Source organism: Hypanus sabinus, chromosome 3 (genome assembly GCF_030144855.1).
Source record: "Hypanus sabinus isolate sHypSab1 chromosome 3, sHypSab1.hap1, whole genome shotgun sequence".
NCBI lineage: Eukaryota > Metazoa > Chordata > Chondrichthyes > Myliobatiformes > Dasyatidae > Hypanus > Hypanus sabinus.
Genome location: NC_082708.1, coordinates 30984654 through 31000140, shown reverse-complemented (window position 1 = coordinate 31000140; position 15487 = coordinate 30984654). Strand labels below are relative to the sequence as shown.

At 40.5% G+C, this 15487-nt stretch overlaps 1 protein-coding gene across 7 annotated transcripts in view; it reads left to right on the top strand.

The window, feature by feature from the left end:
* Window positions 1–15487, top strand: part of LOC132391152 (copper-transporting ATPase 2-like) — a 98122-nt gene that overhangs the window by 34524 nt on the left and 48111 nt on the right. For 5 of the 7 annotated variants that reach the window (XM_059963988.1, XM_059963989.1, XM_059963985.1 and 2 more), the window contains 5 exons: window positions 1769–1930; window positions 3584–3660; window positions 3750–3921; window positions 8598–8831; window positions 10219–10310. In XM_059963988.1, coding sequence (XP_059819971.1) covers window positions 1769–1930; window positions 3584–3660; window positions 3750–3921; window positions 8598–8831; window positions 10219–10310 — 737 coding nt within the window. Of the gene's footprint in view, window positions 1–1512; window positions 1602–1768; window positions 1931–3583; window positions 3661–3749; window positions 3922–8597; window positions 8832–10218; window positions 10311–15487 lie in introns of all 7 variants that reach the window. The other 2 variants (XM_059963990.1, XM_059963991.1) reach the window with 2 other exon arrangements.

Below are 15487 nucleotides of genomic sequence, written 5' to 3'. Positions count from 1 at the left end.
TAGGTGTTCTTCTGCAGGAATCACAATGAGTTAGCAGGCAAGTGCAACAAATTGCTAAGACCCAAATAGTAAGTCTTGGTCTCCTTATTTAAGAAGGGATATGTTAGTATTGGAGACAGTCCAAAATGGATTAATTAGTCTAGTCCCTGAAATGACTATTATAAGTGTCTAAAGAAATTAGATCTATATTAATTTGGATTCAGGAGAGATGCTCAGTGAAATGTATAGTATATGATCCATAGGAGGCATGACAGGATAGATAATGAATTGTTTCTGCTTGTAGGAGAATCTCAAACATGAGGCCATAGTTATGCGATGGGGTTAGTCATCACCTAGAGGATATATCCCTGGAGTTCAAGTTTATTGTCATGGCCATGCACACTCAGTGTATAAATGTCATGAGAATGAGCTTTTTTGCAGCAGTAGCACAGTATTATTTACAAATATTGCAGACATAAATTAACATAAATTATACATAACTTACATGACAAAATTACATTGACATTAAAACAACATTAGAGCAGGAAATATACTTCAAGTAGTATTAGAATTTTTCAGGTCAGTTCAAGAGCCTGATGGCGTGGGGAGAAAACTATTATTGAACATTGAGATGTGTGTTGCCGGGGTGTTAGGGGTCCTTAATGAAGGATGTCACCTTCCTCAGACATATTCTCTTGTAGATATCCTTGATGTGCAGACAGCTGTACACATGATGAGACTGGATGAGTCCACCACCATGCCCTGTAGACACATGCATTCCTAGGCTGCGATGCCACCAGTCAAAATGCTTTCTTTCTGAAATTGCAATGTCATGCCAAATCTCATTAAACTTATAATGAAGTTAGAAACGCTTGTATGTCTTATTCATTATTGTGTCCTCTGAGATTTTGATACCCAGTATCTTGAAGCTGCTCAGCCTTTCTACAGCAGACCCTTCAATGAGGACTGGTGCTTATTGTGAGAGATGATGCTGGGGCCAGATAATCTTTTGTTATATAGAGTATAGCCAGGTTTATGAGCTAAGTGGTCCACACCTACCTTTATTTTCCTATGTTCTCATGAAACATAATGGATGATGGCTTGGTATAATAACCCTATGTTTTAAGACATAATTCATTATAAGGTGCTTTCTTCATTATTGCCTTTAGTGGTTTACTGTGTGGCTCAGCATAGTATTATGAGCCTTCTGGGTGAGATGCAAGGAAGAGCATGAATGAAGCACCATTGACAGACCTAGAATAAACTAACCTTGGTTAGCTTCTGAAGAAAATTGCAGAGTAAATAAATCAATGCTTGTGCTATCTAAATGAGCTCTCAACATTGGTGTTCTTATTGTTATAGATTTTCTTAAAGTTGACAGGTAGTGTAACACACAAGATGCTGGAGGAGCTCAGCAATTCAGGCAGCATTTATGGAAGGGAATAAACCGTAGAATAAACAGGAAAAGGTATTTCATCAGGACTGCATGAAGGGTCTCTGCCCGAAATGACAACTGTTTATTCCTCTCCATAGATGCTGACTGACTTGCTGAATTCCTCCAACATTTTGTGTGTGTTGATCAAGATTTCCAGCATCAGCAGAATCTTTTTTTTTATCTACAGGTAGTTGTAAATTCATTTTTTAGCATGTTGCATAATTTGACAGATTATTTTATGATCTCTTTGATTTTACAGTTGGATTAAGTCATGAATAATTAATAAATAATATAAGCAATTTTTTCTCAATCATAAGTTCTCTTTTCTTTTGCAACATTACTTGTCTCTTTTAGATTACTGGAATGAATTGTGCTTCTTGTGTTCACAATATTGAGTCCAAATTAAATAGAGTTGATGGGATTTTGCACGTGTCAGTGAATCTTGCCACTAAAAAAGCCCACGTTAAGCTAGATCCTGAATTACTGGGACCACGCGATGTCATCAGAATAATTGAGGTAGAGCCAGTTCTGAAATTTATGTTAGTTACTATTAATATCTACTGCCCTTTTGAATTTGTAGAGCTTTATTTGGCTCCAATGCATTTGGCTGTAATAAAGCCACATTTAGTACAGTTCAGCTCTCATCTCTTTACAATGATAAAGTACCACTTGGTCTCACTTTCCTCTCTTAGCCTCAATATTTGCTTTCTCCTCTTTAGCAACATTAAATTGAGGCTATTACTCCCTTCAAGTGGGTAGAAAAGGTTCCAGAATACAATGGATATTCTGTGGTGTCCTGGTGAATGGTAATTCTTCAACCATTCACAAAATCAAATTCTGTGATTGATATTGAATATCTGATTTTGAGACTATGCTTGGCATAGATTGTCTGCTGCATTTTTTGGGTTTACTGTATAAAAGGTCTTGGTGTAGTTAAAGATGCAACATAAATGTAAGTCTTTCTTTCCTTTGATTAAAACAGATCCAATATCTGTACATTTATTTTCTCCCACATTAGAGTCCTGATCCTAAACGTTCCTTCTTTATGACTAATTTCTGTGTACTTTCCTTAGTCTATCACATTTCATTGCTCAGTTTGTGGTTCCTTTTCAGAGGAGAATAAAAGTATCCTGTGTGATTGCTTTGCAAATCCCATCTCTTCTGACTACAAGGGTGCCCCTGTAAGCTTGGTGTTTTAACTCCTCACATGCATCCATTTTCATTTTTTCCTTTGTGTTCTTTCTTTCATATATCCAATACTCAATATTTCATCTTCCTTTTAAAATGTTTCTTTCTTTCTTCATAGTTGTACTTATTTTAGTCTCCCAACTCAATCGTCACTCTGATTTTCTTCTCATTGTGCCTCAACTATACTTACCTTAATGAACCCTATAACACTTGGCCACATTGAAGTATAAAAATCCATCTGCTTTTGTACTGAATGTGCCTAATATTCACTATTCACTAGAGAATTCCAAATACTTGTAATTAGAACACTCTTCCACCTCTTACTATTTTGGCAGTCTCTTTATTCTGAAATAATGTCTTCTGTTTCTGGAGCCTCCCACTAGGGAAAACATCCCTATCAAGTCCCTTGAATGCTATCCATCTCCATGAGGCAACCACTCGATCTTCTAAACTGTGGAGTGTGTAGGACAAATCTGCACCATTTTTCCTCAATGGACACTTACCTCATCTTAGAATTAATTTATGATCCATCGCTGCACTGCAGCAAAGATAACAATAGTCTTCCTTTAAAGAGGAGACTAAATCTGCAGATTTTATTTTTGATCATCAAATTAGCAACCCTCTCATCAGATCTTTTAGCAACTCTCTTGTTATCAGCTTTTGATATTTCATTTTCTAAATATCTCACCTACTTTTGATGTCCTAGCCAGCCTCTCATTTGCTCTTATTTGCATTTAATTATTTTATCATTATTACTATTTTAATCTATCCCATTTTCACTTTTATGAGGTTTCTCAGCACCTTGTTTAAACATGTCTTCTTAAAATGACAATAAATGGAGAAAACTGTTCATATATGTTACCCTTATCACAGGTCTTATTCACTTAGTCTTTCATTGAAGATGTATGTTAATCAGTTTATTTCACTGCCCTTGATTACACGTCATTTTATCTTATTTACTGAACTTCATTTCCATTACAGGGACTTGGCTACAGTGCATCTGTAGTCAAAAGCCAGTCAGCAGTACATAATCTGGACCATAAAGAGGAGATAAAACAGTAAGCCTGTTTATGAATTTCTTTGAACAATAGAAATCATTAATTTACCCTGAATCATAATTATAATTTTGTTTTCATGTAAATTTTAGGTGGAGGAAGTCCTTCTTGATTAGCCTTGTTTTTGGCATTCCTGTTTTTGGTCTAATGATATACGTAATGATAATGGACAACTATGGTGGGTCCAGAGCTCTTGAACAAAATATTCTTCCTGGGTTATCAATTCTTAATTTGGTTTTCTTTGTTCTTTGTACTCCTGTCCAGGTGAGTTGGCACTGGAAGTTTATATATAACAGCTTAAATATTGAACATAGCACAGTCAAATTGAACCTGTATTCCCATGCTTTTTAGTGTAGGGCTGGAATTCTATTATTTAAAATAAACCTTTTAACTAAATTAGTAATACAAGCTTTTCCATTGGCAACCTCCACTCATGTACTTCCCTTTGAATCTTTGCTTCACTGCCCTTTGGCTCTTTCAATAAAAATGAAGGGAGTAATGATGATTGATTGACTTGAGTTTTACTTTACTGGTAGAACATTTCCAATCTACTTTTCTTCAGATACCATTGCTAAAATTACATATACATTGGGTGACTTTGCAAGGACAAACTAATATCAGCTGTAATACTATGCATGAAATCATGTTTATGTATGATTACCATGGGGTTTCAGTGAGTTGAAAGGGAGGAGGGGAACAAGGGTTCTGCTCAGTTGAAAGGGAGACATGGATACCAGGCCTTCTGTGGGCTGGAAGGGACCTCATGAAATATCTATCAGTGAGCCAAATGGTGATTCAATTTCCAAATGTTGTAATCAATTAGAGGGTATTTGGAATTTTTCTGCACTTTTCATTATATCTAGAATCCTTGAGTTTTATTTGTGTTAAATCATGTGTTTATTGTAAAAATTTTACCAATGTAATGCAATTTGTGCTTGATAAACTCCTTAGTAAGAGTTTACTATGAAGCCATTGGCCCATGGAATTCAATCAAAGCCACAATTATGGTGCAGCAGGACTGCTCAAGATATAGTAAAAGTCAGAAAAAGAAGTAAATGGAAGTGTCTTAAATAGGAAAATGTGATGAGTCAATCTTATTGCTATTCTTAAACTTGATTGAATAGTATTTTCTGTAGTTACAGAATATGGCAAATCATGATAAGAATTGTCCCAAGGGCCATAGATAGTTTGACAATGGCTATGAAATTTAAGTGCAGACACAATGGAGAAATGAAATGCATCTTGCATTGTTTTTGAACTAAGAGCAGTTTGTCGTTGAGCTTACTAGGGGATCAGCTATGCTGGATTGGGTGTTAAGTAATGAACCAGAGGTGATTAGGAAGTTTAAGGTAAAAGAACCCATGGAAGGCAGTGATCACAATATGACAGAGTTCAAATTATAATTCGATAGGAAGAAAGTGAAATCTGACCTAGCGTATTTCAGTGGAGTGAGGGAAATTACAGTGGTATCAGAGAGGAGTTGGCCAAAGTAAGTTGGAAGGTGGTGCTGGCAGGGATGAGAAGCAGAACAGCAGTGGTGAGAGTTGCTGGGAAAAATGAGGTAAGTGCAGGATAGATGTATTCCAAAATCAATGGAATACTCAAATGGCAAAATAGTACAAACATGGCTGACATGGGAAGTCAAAGCTATTGCAAAAGCAAAAGAGAGTGCGTATAACAAAGCAAAAATTAGTGTGAAGACAGAGGATTGGGAAGCTTTTAAAGCCTGACAGAGAGCAACTAAAAGAATCATTAGGAGGGAAATGATGAAATGTGAAAGCAGACTTTCAATATCCAAGTGGATAGTAAAAGTATGTAAAAAATAAAAGAGAGATGACAGTGGATGTAGGAAATGAAGCTGGAGAAATAATGTTGGGGGCCAAGGAGATGGCAGATGAACTAAGTGAGTATTTTGCATCAGATTTCACTGTGGAAGACACTAGCAGGGTGCCCGATGTTGAAGGGTGTGAAGGAGAAGTGAGTGCAGTTACTGTTACAAAGGAGAAGGTGCTCAAAAAGCTGAAAGACCTAAGGGTACATAAAACATCTGGACAAGATGAACTTCACCCTTGGGTTTTGAAAGAGGTAGTGGTAGAAATTGTGGAGGTACTAGTAATGATCTTTCAAAAATCATTGGACTCTGGCATGGTGCCAGAGGACTGGAAAATTGCAAACAGTACTCCACTCTTTGTGAAAGCAGGATGGCAGCAGAAAGGAAATTATAGACCAGTTAGCCTGATCTCAGTGGTTGGGAAGATGTTAACAGTCAATTGCTAAGGGTGAGGTTATGGAGTACTTGGTGACACAGGACAAGATAGGACAAAGTCAGCATGGTTTCCTTCAGGGAAAATCTTGCCTGACAAACCTGTTGGAATTAGAAAACCTACAGCACAATACAGGCACTTTGGTCCATAATGCTGGACTGAACATGTACTTTAGAAATTACTTCGGGTTACCCATAGCCCTCGAAGATGCCTAAGGTCATGTGCCAGCTGGACACTGAGGAGATAAGGTCCCCTTCATTCTGATACAGAGTGAAGTAGATAGATAAATCATGCCCACTAAGCAACTTACATGAAGTTTGTAACCCCAACAAAGCTGTGTGCTTTCTTCCTCTGGAGATCTCTGGCAAGGGAGTTGGAAATATAGTTAGTTCTCTTTAAAGAGGGATTTCAGTCATTCCCTTTACATCACAGTGGACGACACATGACAATATATTGAAAATGTCCCTATCTTCAGTCGAGCACAATTCCCAAGAGTAAGGATACATTACCATGGGCCACCCCTTCATCCTCTGGCAATCAAGTCCCTGGACTGTTCTGAGGTTGTTCTGGACCAGCTGCTAAATTTCAGTGAGCAGGCTCTTCTGGAAATTTAAATGCCTCACTGAAGTCAAGGTGGGCACATTCCTCCTCAAGTATTCCATGACTCTATAAGCAGTAAATGACCTCATACTTAGAGATCTGTTTCCTTTCTTCATCCAGCCACCTATTCAACTCTGTGTTCCCTCTGCTCATTCTCCTAATGCTGATCTAACACATGCAGAAGGCAGTCATGAACAACTGCTTTTTCCATTTTTTGGGGAGATTACAAGTAGGATTGATAATGGAGATGCAGTGGGTGTTGTACATTTGGACTTTCTAAAGACTTTGACAAGGTGCCATGCACAAGGCTGCTTACCAAGTTATGAGTCCATGGTATTACAGGAAAGTTACTGCACGATTACAGCTTTGGCTGATTGGTTGGAAGCAGCGAGTGGAAATAAAAGGATTCTTTTCTGGTTGGCTGCTGGTGAGTAGTTGTGTACTCCAGGAGTCGATGCTGGGAATGCTTCTTTTTATGCTGTATATAAATTTAGATTTAGATGATGGGATTGATGGCTTTGTTGCCAAGTTTGCAGATGATACAAAGATTGGTGAAGGAGCAGGTAGTGTTATGGAAACAGGTAGGCTACAGAAGGACTTAGACAAATTAGGAGAATGGGCAAGATAGTGACAAATGAAATACAATGTTGGAAAATGCATGGTCATGCACTTTGGTAGTGGAAATAAATATGCAGACTATTTTCTAAATGGGGAGAAAATCAAAAAATCTGAGAAGCAAATGGGTTTGGGGGCCATTGTACAGAACAACCTAAAGGTTAACTTGCAGGTAGAGTCAGTGGTGAGGAAGACAAATGCAATGTTAGCATTCATTTTGAGAGGTCTAGAATACAAGAGCAGGGATTTAGTGCTGAGCTTTATAAGGCACTGGTGAGGCCTCCTCTTGACTATTGTGAACAGTTTTGGGCTCCTCATCTAAGAAAAGTTGTGCTGGCATTGGGGAAGGTTCAGAGAAGGTTCACAAGGATGATTCCGGGAATGAAAGGGTTATAGTACAAGGAACATTTGATATCTCTGAGTCTGTACTCACTGAAATTTAGAAGGATGAGGGGAGATCTCATTGAAACCTTTTGAATGTTGAAAGGCCTAGACAGAGCAGATGTGGAAAGGATGTTTCCAATGGTGGGGGAGTCTGGGACAAGAGGGTGGAGCCTCAGGAAAGAGGGGTATCCATTTAAAACAGAGATGCAGAGAAATTTCTTTAGGCAGAGGGTGGTGAAATTTATTACCACAGGCAGCTGTGGACGTCAGCTCTATGGGTCTACTTAAGGCAGTGCTTGATGAGTTCTTGATTGACCATGGCATCAAAGGTGATGGAGAGAAGGCTGTGGAGTGGGACTGAGGACAGGAGAAAAGGATCAGCAATGACTGAATGGCGGAGCAGATTCAATGAGCCAAATGGCCTGATTCTGCTCCTATGTCTTATGGTCTTACTTCTGCTTGCCAAAATCGTGCCTTAAGAAGTGAACTATTTCCGGAAAATTACGAGATGGTCTGGAACTTATTTATTCAACAGTGTAGTAGCAAGATACTCTCCTTCCCACTAATTAAACAATAAATCTTATAAATCATCATATATTATAATAAGTATGATTTATCTGGTGACCAGAAATAATCTGTAAATAAATTTTGCTCATTGGTATCTCGGTCTTTCTTAATTAATTTTCACATATTCAAATGTGAAAATCAGTAACTTAACTTTGTAATATATAATATTTTATAATACTTTAAATTAGTTAAATTTAAATTGATGTATTAATATCTTCATTAAATTGTATTTTAAAAAGGTGTTTAGAAAACGTAAGTATTCACTTTGAATAAACATTTCAGATATTGGATCAGCCGTAGCTTTTTTCTTGAATTTTCAAGAGAATATTTTTACATTTTACACTCAAAAATAAATTGTAGAAAATTACGTATCCTTCACTACTAATAGAAGTTCTAATACATAGCTTGGGAATAAAATATAGGAAACGTATAGCTACCTGATGAAAGTTGCTGTTCTGTATTCCATACATTTAATTGTTAAAATATTTCAATTAATATATATTTTTTAAGTTTATTGGAGGATGGTACTTCTACATTCAAACTTATAAGTCTCTTAAGCATAAAACTGCCAATATGGATGTGCTCATCGTTCTGGCAACTACCACTGCATATCTGTACTCCTGTGTAATACTGATTGTGGCCATCGCTGAAAGGGCAGAACAAAGTCCAGTGACTTTCTTTGATACTCCACCAATGCTGTTTGTCTTCATTGCCTTGGGGAGATGGCTGGAGCATGTAGCAAAGGTAATTCTTCGTTCAAATAATTTACTGGGTGGAGTCATTTCCAGTTGAAAATATTTCTTACTTGTTATTCAGTGTGTAAACCACAATGAACCTTTACTCCATTTGGTTACGTTAAATTTTACTTTTTGCTCTTCTGAAGCCATTAATGTTTATGGGTTATATAATTTTATTGTTGCCAATCTTGGCTTTTAAGATGCCAAAATGACTATTACTAGTGATATTCTTGACAGTAAATATTATTAACATTTTGGATTGCAGAAGCCACCAAGACCATAAAGTTCTTATTCTTGAAATTATTTATGTTCTTAAATGGGTAATTAAATTGTGCGAGTGTTTCCTAATTTTTTCTCTCTCTACTTAATTCAAAGACTCAAAATCAGTGGGAGAATTCTAACTTCTAATTTCATATCAGTTTACTTTATCTTTCCTGACTAATGGAGAAACATAGGGTGGTCTGGCCTTTGTGGTGCATTAGATGAACCTGTTATTCCTGTTATTTTATACTGATGGTCATCACTTTGGAAAGCTAATCACTTTCAAGGTCTGCTGGTATAAATTATTGAGATGCAGCCTCCTGTCAGCCAACCAGCACACCATACATTCAGTATCAATGCCATGTTGCTATATATTATGCCTGTCATACTCTCAAATTGGCAATTCTCTTGAGGTAGGAAAGTAAAAAAGTAATTTAGAGAGAAGAAATTGGTAAATAGATAAATTGGTTTATTATTTTGACATATTCTGAGTTACAATGAAAAACATTGCTTTGAATGCCAACCATACAGATCATTTCATTGCATCAGTGCACTGAGGTGGTATAAAGAGATAAAAAATGCTAAGTGAAATGTTAGAATTACAGAGAAAATGCAATGCAGGCAGACAATAACGCGCAAGACCACAATAAAATCAATTGAGGTCAAGTCCACCTTATTATACTGCTAATCATTCAACAGTCCTACAAAAGCAGGATAAAAGCAGTCCTTGAGTCTGGTACTTTGTGCTTTCAGCCTTTTGGGTTGTCTGCCTGATTGAATGGGGGATAAGAGAGAATGCCCAGTATGAGTAAAGCCTTTGATGATGTGGCTGCTTTACCTCGACAGTGAAAAGAATAGACAGAAACCATGGAGAAAGGGCTGGTTTCAGTGATGTGCTGAGCCATGTCCACAATTCTTTGCAGTTTCTGCAGTCTTTATTAGAGCAATGTTATTGCCAAACTTGGATATGCCTGGTAATTGATCAAAATAGGTACCAAAGGCAAGAAATGTATATCTTGGAGAGGTTTTAATAGGAAATAAGGAGAGATTTGGGAATGAGGTGGGGGGTGTGCAAGAGGATAATATAAACAAATACAATTATCTTATGATAACATCAGTTTCCTGTATTGTAGAGTAAGACTTCTGGAGCATTGGCTAAGCTTCTTTCCCTTCAAGCTATAGAGGCTACAGTGGTAGCACTGGGACCAGACAACTCTATACTGGGGTAAATTAACAATTTGAATCCAAACTGTTGCAATGGCTCTCTATAATCTAGAATGTTACAGTCTTACTTTCATTGTTGTAACACTTTTATTCCTCTCTGGCTACACCACCCAATACATAGCATTCAATATGTTTGTACAGTGATTAGTCAATTTGCACTTGGGCTATTACAACTTCATTATGTAGGCTAACTGGAAACTGCAATCGAATGATAGCTGTTGACTCATGATACAATTTCCCATACACTCATGTATATGATAGGAAAGTGACTAGTCTCAATCCTTCCCCCAGTAATAATCAAGATAATGTGTTTAGGGCTGTTGGATGCTGGTGTTTATACCCAAGGTTCTTGTAGAAGTTATGAACAAACTTCACAATTAAGATTTGAATGAACAAAGGGAACAGGGAAAGAAGAGTGACAGGGGTTTACTACTTAAAGAAGATGCCTAGTCTAAACAGCTACTTTTATGCCCATAGAGATTAGAAAAATTCCATTCTAATCTAGAGATAATAATAATCCAGTCACTTAGTCAATACTGTAATTAACACGTTAAACCAATGAGAAAACCACTTATTCACTTAATGCAGAGCTTCCAGAACTTTCCAGTTGTTACACTTCGTATAACTGCTAGAGGTATATTAAACTGTTATGCAGATAAAGACTACTTAAATACAAGCTACAGCAATGTTTTTAATCTCTCTTGTACTCCTTGCAATGCCATATTCATATTCCAGTGATGTTCTACAGGCAACTGTTCTGGGACCCCTCCACTTTGTGATTTGTATAATGGCCTGGATGAGGAAGTAGAAGGGTGGGTTAGTAAGTTTGCTGAAACACAAAAGTTGGGGTGCCATGGATAATCTGGAGGGTTGTCAGAGGTTACAGGTTACAGCAGAACATTGATAGGATGCAGAACTGGGCTGATAAGTGGCAGATGGAGTTCAACCCAGATAAGTGTGAAGTGGTTCATTTTGATAGGTCAAATTTGAAGACAGAATATAATATTAATGGTAAGACTCTTGGCAGTATGGAGGATCAGTGAGATCCATAGGACACTCAAAGCTGCTACACAGGTTGACAGTGTTGTTAAGAAGGCATATCATGTGTTGGCTCTCATCTACTGTGGAACAGAGTTCAAGAGTCATGAGGTAATGTTACAGCTATACAAGACCTTAGTTTGACCCCACTTGGAGTAGTGTATTCAGTTCTGGTCACCTCATTACAGGAAGGGTGTGGACGTTATAGAGAGAGTGCAGTGGAGATTTACAAGGATGTTGCCTTATGAGAATAGGCTGAGTGAACTTGACCTTTTCTCCTTGGAGCAATGAAGGATGAGAGGTGACCTGATGGAGGTTTATAAGATGATGAGAGGCATTGATAGTGTGGATAGCCGGAGGCTTTTTCCCAGGGCTGAAATGGCTAACATGAGGGGGCATAGTTTTAAGGTGCTTGGAAGTAGGTACAAGGAGGATGTCAGAAGTATGTTTTTCACACAGGGACTGGTGGGTGCATGGAATGCACTGCCAGCATAGGTGGTAGAGGCAGATACAAAGGATCTTTTAAGAGATTCTTGGATAGGTACATTGAGCTTAGAAAAATAGAGGGCTATGTGGTAGAGAAATTCTAGGTAGCTTCTAGAATAGGTTGCATGGTTGGCACAACATTATGGGCCAAAGGGCCAGTAATGTACAGTAGATTTTCTATGTTCTATAAGATGGGAATAAAATTGATGTGAAACATCCTCCTTCTGAAAAGTCTAATTACTTCTAAATCAGGGGGCATGTGTATATATCATGGCAGAAAAAACATACCCTTAATAAAAAGATCCTAACCAATTACGTGGAAGAGAGATGTTGGTTCCATTTCCACACATAAAGTACATATTATTCTTTGAACATTTAGTTTCTTATTATTTGACAGTAATTTTGTTGAGTTGTAATATTTCTGATCATCAATACAAATATACATTATGAATCATGTAAACTGGTACATTATGAGTGGGGGAAATTGGCAAAAATATAGCAAGTTGGACATTTTGATTCGGGTTCCAACAGCTGTAAGAAATCCTCTTTGTCTCCATAGGTTTCCAAAGTCATGAACAACTCTAAAAGCATTTTGAGAATCAATGTAGATATTAGCTGATCTTTCTTCTGCCAAGTTTCAGGCTTCAATCATAGATTTTAGTTCTGCTTGTTGTATAGAGGCGCTAAGAGCTATGCTTCCCGATGCCAGCACTTCAGTTCCAGAAATCACCATTTGAATTCCTCAATCATTGAGGAGCCATCAGTGTATAGAATCAGATCATCAACTGAGTAATAACCAACAGTACGCTGTCAGTCTCCATGTTCTTGGAATTAAAACTATGATCATGTGTTTCTCATTGACTTGCAAGGTGAATTGTCTACCTGTATCAGGAGTTCTTAATGCAACATCACCTTTAAAGTTTTAAACACTTTCAGTTGCTCTTCATTAAGAATCACTGGGTCCTTTGAGCACTTCCTTCAGCAGACTGTTGAGTGATTGAGCAATAGTTGATGGATCTGCCACTAGCTTGTCAATACACTGATTAACAATGGTTTCATCCTCAGCCCTATGTGTCTTCAATCCCTTGGTCTTTATTGGAGCAAGCTATGATATAGCTGTGAATCTTATTGTTACATCACTGTATTCTCACTTGAGTCACTACAGATAGCTGTAGACTCCATGTTATGTCCATCCTATAATTTTTCAGAGTTCAGATAGTATCTTTGTTCCTGGAGTCTGTCTGCTGTAGGCTGTACTCTTCTGGAGTTGGATGGTGGTGTTGTATAAGGAAACTGTCCAATGTGAGCTGTAATTCCTCAGATGTAGCTTCAGAAGCCAGTGGCAGCCTTAGGGCAGAGCACCAGCAGTAGCACCACTAACAGGACTGTCCATTTAAAGTAGCAGCCATACTTTTACATTTTGTTTTCAGTTCGCTTTGAAACTCTGAACAGCGCACGATTGAATTACCATTTTGTTAAAATATTTGACTGGTTGTTGTGGTGAACTATGTGCCTGTCGGGACACGCCCCTGCTGACTGCTCCTGTGGCTCCTCCCACCGGCCCCTGTATAAAGGAGACCTGCGGCCTGAAGATCGGCCTCAGTCTCCAGGACCTTGTATGATAGACACTCACTCCTGGTTCCTTCTTCCAGTCAATAAAAGCCGATATCTCGCCTACGTCTCAGTGTGAGTTATTGATGGTGCATCAATTTTATTGACTGGAAGTTTTAAAACATGGAACCCATTTTGCGTCCGGACCGGTTGGATTTGGACCCTCAAGACCCTGACGCAGCTCTCGCTTTTGAACACTGGCTTGCATGCTTCCAATCGTACTTGGCGGAGCTTCGTGCGACTGAACCCGCCGTTATGCACAGAATCCTACTCTCGAGGGTCTCCTCCAAAGTTTACTCCTTTATCCGGGACCTGCCGACCTACGAAGGGGCACTGGACGCCCTCAAACGACAGTACCTGCGGCCGGTGAACACCGTCTACGCAAGACATCGCTTAGCTACCCGGCAACAGCGGCCTGGCGAATCGTGCGCTGAGTTTCTCCGAGCACTACAGACCCTCGTCCGAGCTTGCGACTGCAAGACGCTCACGGCAGAACAGCATGCGGAGCTGCTGGTGCGAGACGCCTTTGTGACGGGACTGAGGTCAGTGTACATGCGCCAGCGGCTGCTGGAGAACTCGGATCTTACCTTAAGCTCGGCGATAGAGAAGGCCAACGCTCTAGAAGCTGCGCGGCATAACACCGACGCTGTCCAGTCGCGCGATTCCCCGCCGGTTTCGTGGACGCCTCAGACCCCGCCACCGCCGGCTCCCGGGAGCGAATTCGCCAACGCCGCCGCCAGTCGCCATTCCACGAGCTCCCCGACCCAGACCACGGCTGTGGCCCGTAAGAAACTCGTGCTTTGTTATTTCTGTGGCCAAAAGAAACATCCTCGACGACGCTGTCCAGCGCGAGAAGCGACCTGCTCCAGCTGCAGAAAGCGGGGCCACTTCGCCAAGGTCTGTAAGTCTCAACCTCGAGCGGAGTGCAGCGCTGCGGGTGAAACGTGGGGGCCGCCATCTTGCATGCCGGGATGTGGGCGGCCATCTTTGTCGACGTCAGCACGCCCCGCCCCCGATCCTCGGATGCTGACCGGGTACCCCGGATGTGAGCGGCCATCTTTGTCGGCGTCAGCATGCCCCGCCCCCGACCCTCCGATGCTGACCGGGTACCCCGACGGCGATCCAACTCTGGCCACTGTGACTCTCGACCAAAGCGCCCCACACCAGCTTGCAAGATCCATGATGGACATCCAGGTGGAGGGGCACTGGACTGGATGCCTGTTTGACACGGGCAGCACTGGGAGTTTTATTCACCCGGACACAGTGCGACGCTGCGGACTTGCAACGCGGCCGGTCAGTCGGAGGTTCCATTTGGCTTCTGGGTCGCAGTCCGCAGACATCCGGGCGGGTTGTGTAGCGACTTTGGTGGTGCAAGGCACAGAATATCGGGACTTTGAACTGCTGGTCATGCCTAATCTGTGTGCACCTGTGCTATTGGGGCTGGACTTCCAGAGCCATCTCAAAAGTGTGACTATGGTATACGACGGGCCCCTCCCACCACTCACTGTCAAGAATCCTCAGTTTTGTGGGACTTCTTCACATACCCCGCTACTGACCACACACACACACGGACACACACATCCCATCCAGAACCAGGCCAACAGCTGCGCTACCGACACTTGCAGCCTCTCCATTCTCAAGATCCCTCCCTCACCGCTGTTCGCCAACCTGACCCCCGACTGTAAACCTGTGGCAACCAAAAGCAGGAGTTACAGCGCGGGGGACCGGGCCTTCATTCAGTCGGAGGTGCAGCGGCTGCTCAGGGAGGGGATCATTGAGCCGAGCACAAGCCCTTGGAGGGCCCAGGTGGTTGTTGTTCGGACTGGGCAGAAAAATAGGATGGTGGTGGACTATAGTCAAACCATCAATAGGTTTACGCAGCTTGATGCATACCCCCTACCCCGCATCGCGGATATGGTCAACCAGATTGCTCAGTATAAGGTGTACTCGACAATAGATCTGAAATCCGCTTATCACCAGCTCCCCATCTGCCCAGAGGACCGCCCCTACACCGCCTTCGAGGCGGGCGGCCGGCTCTATCAC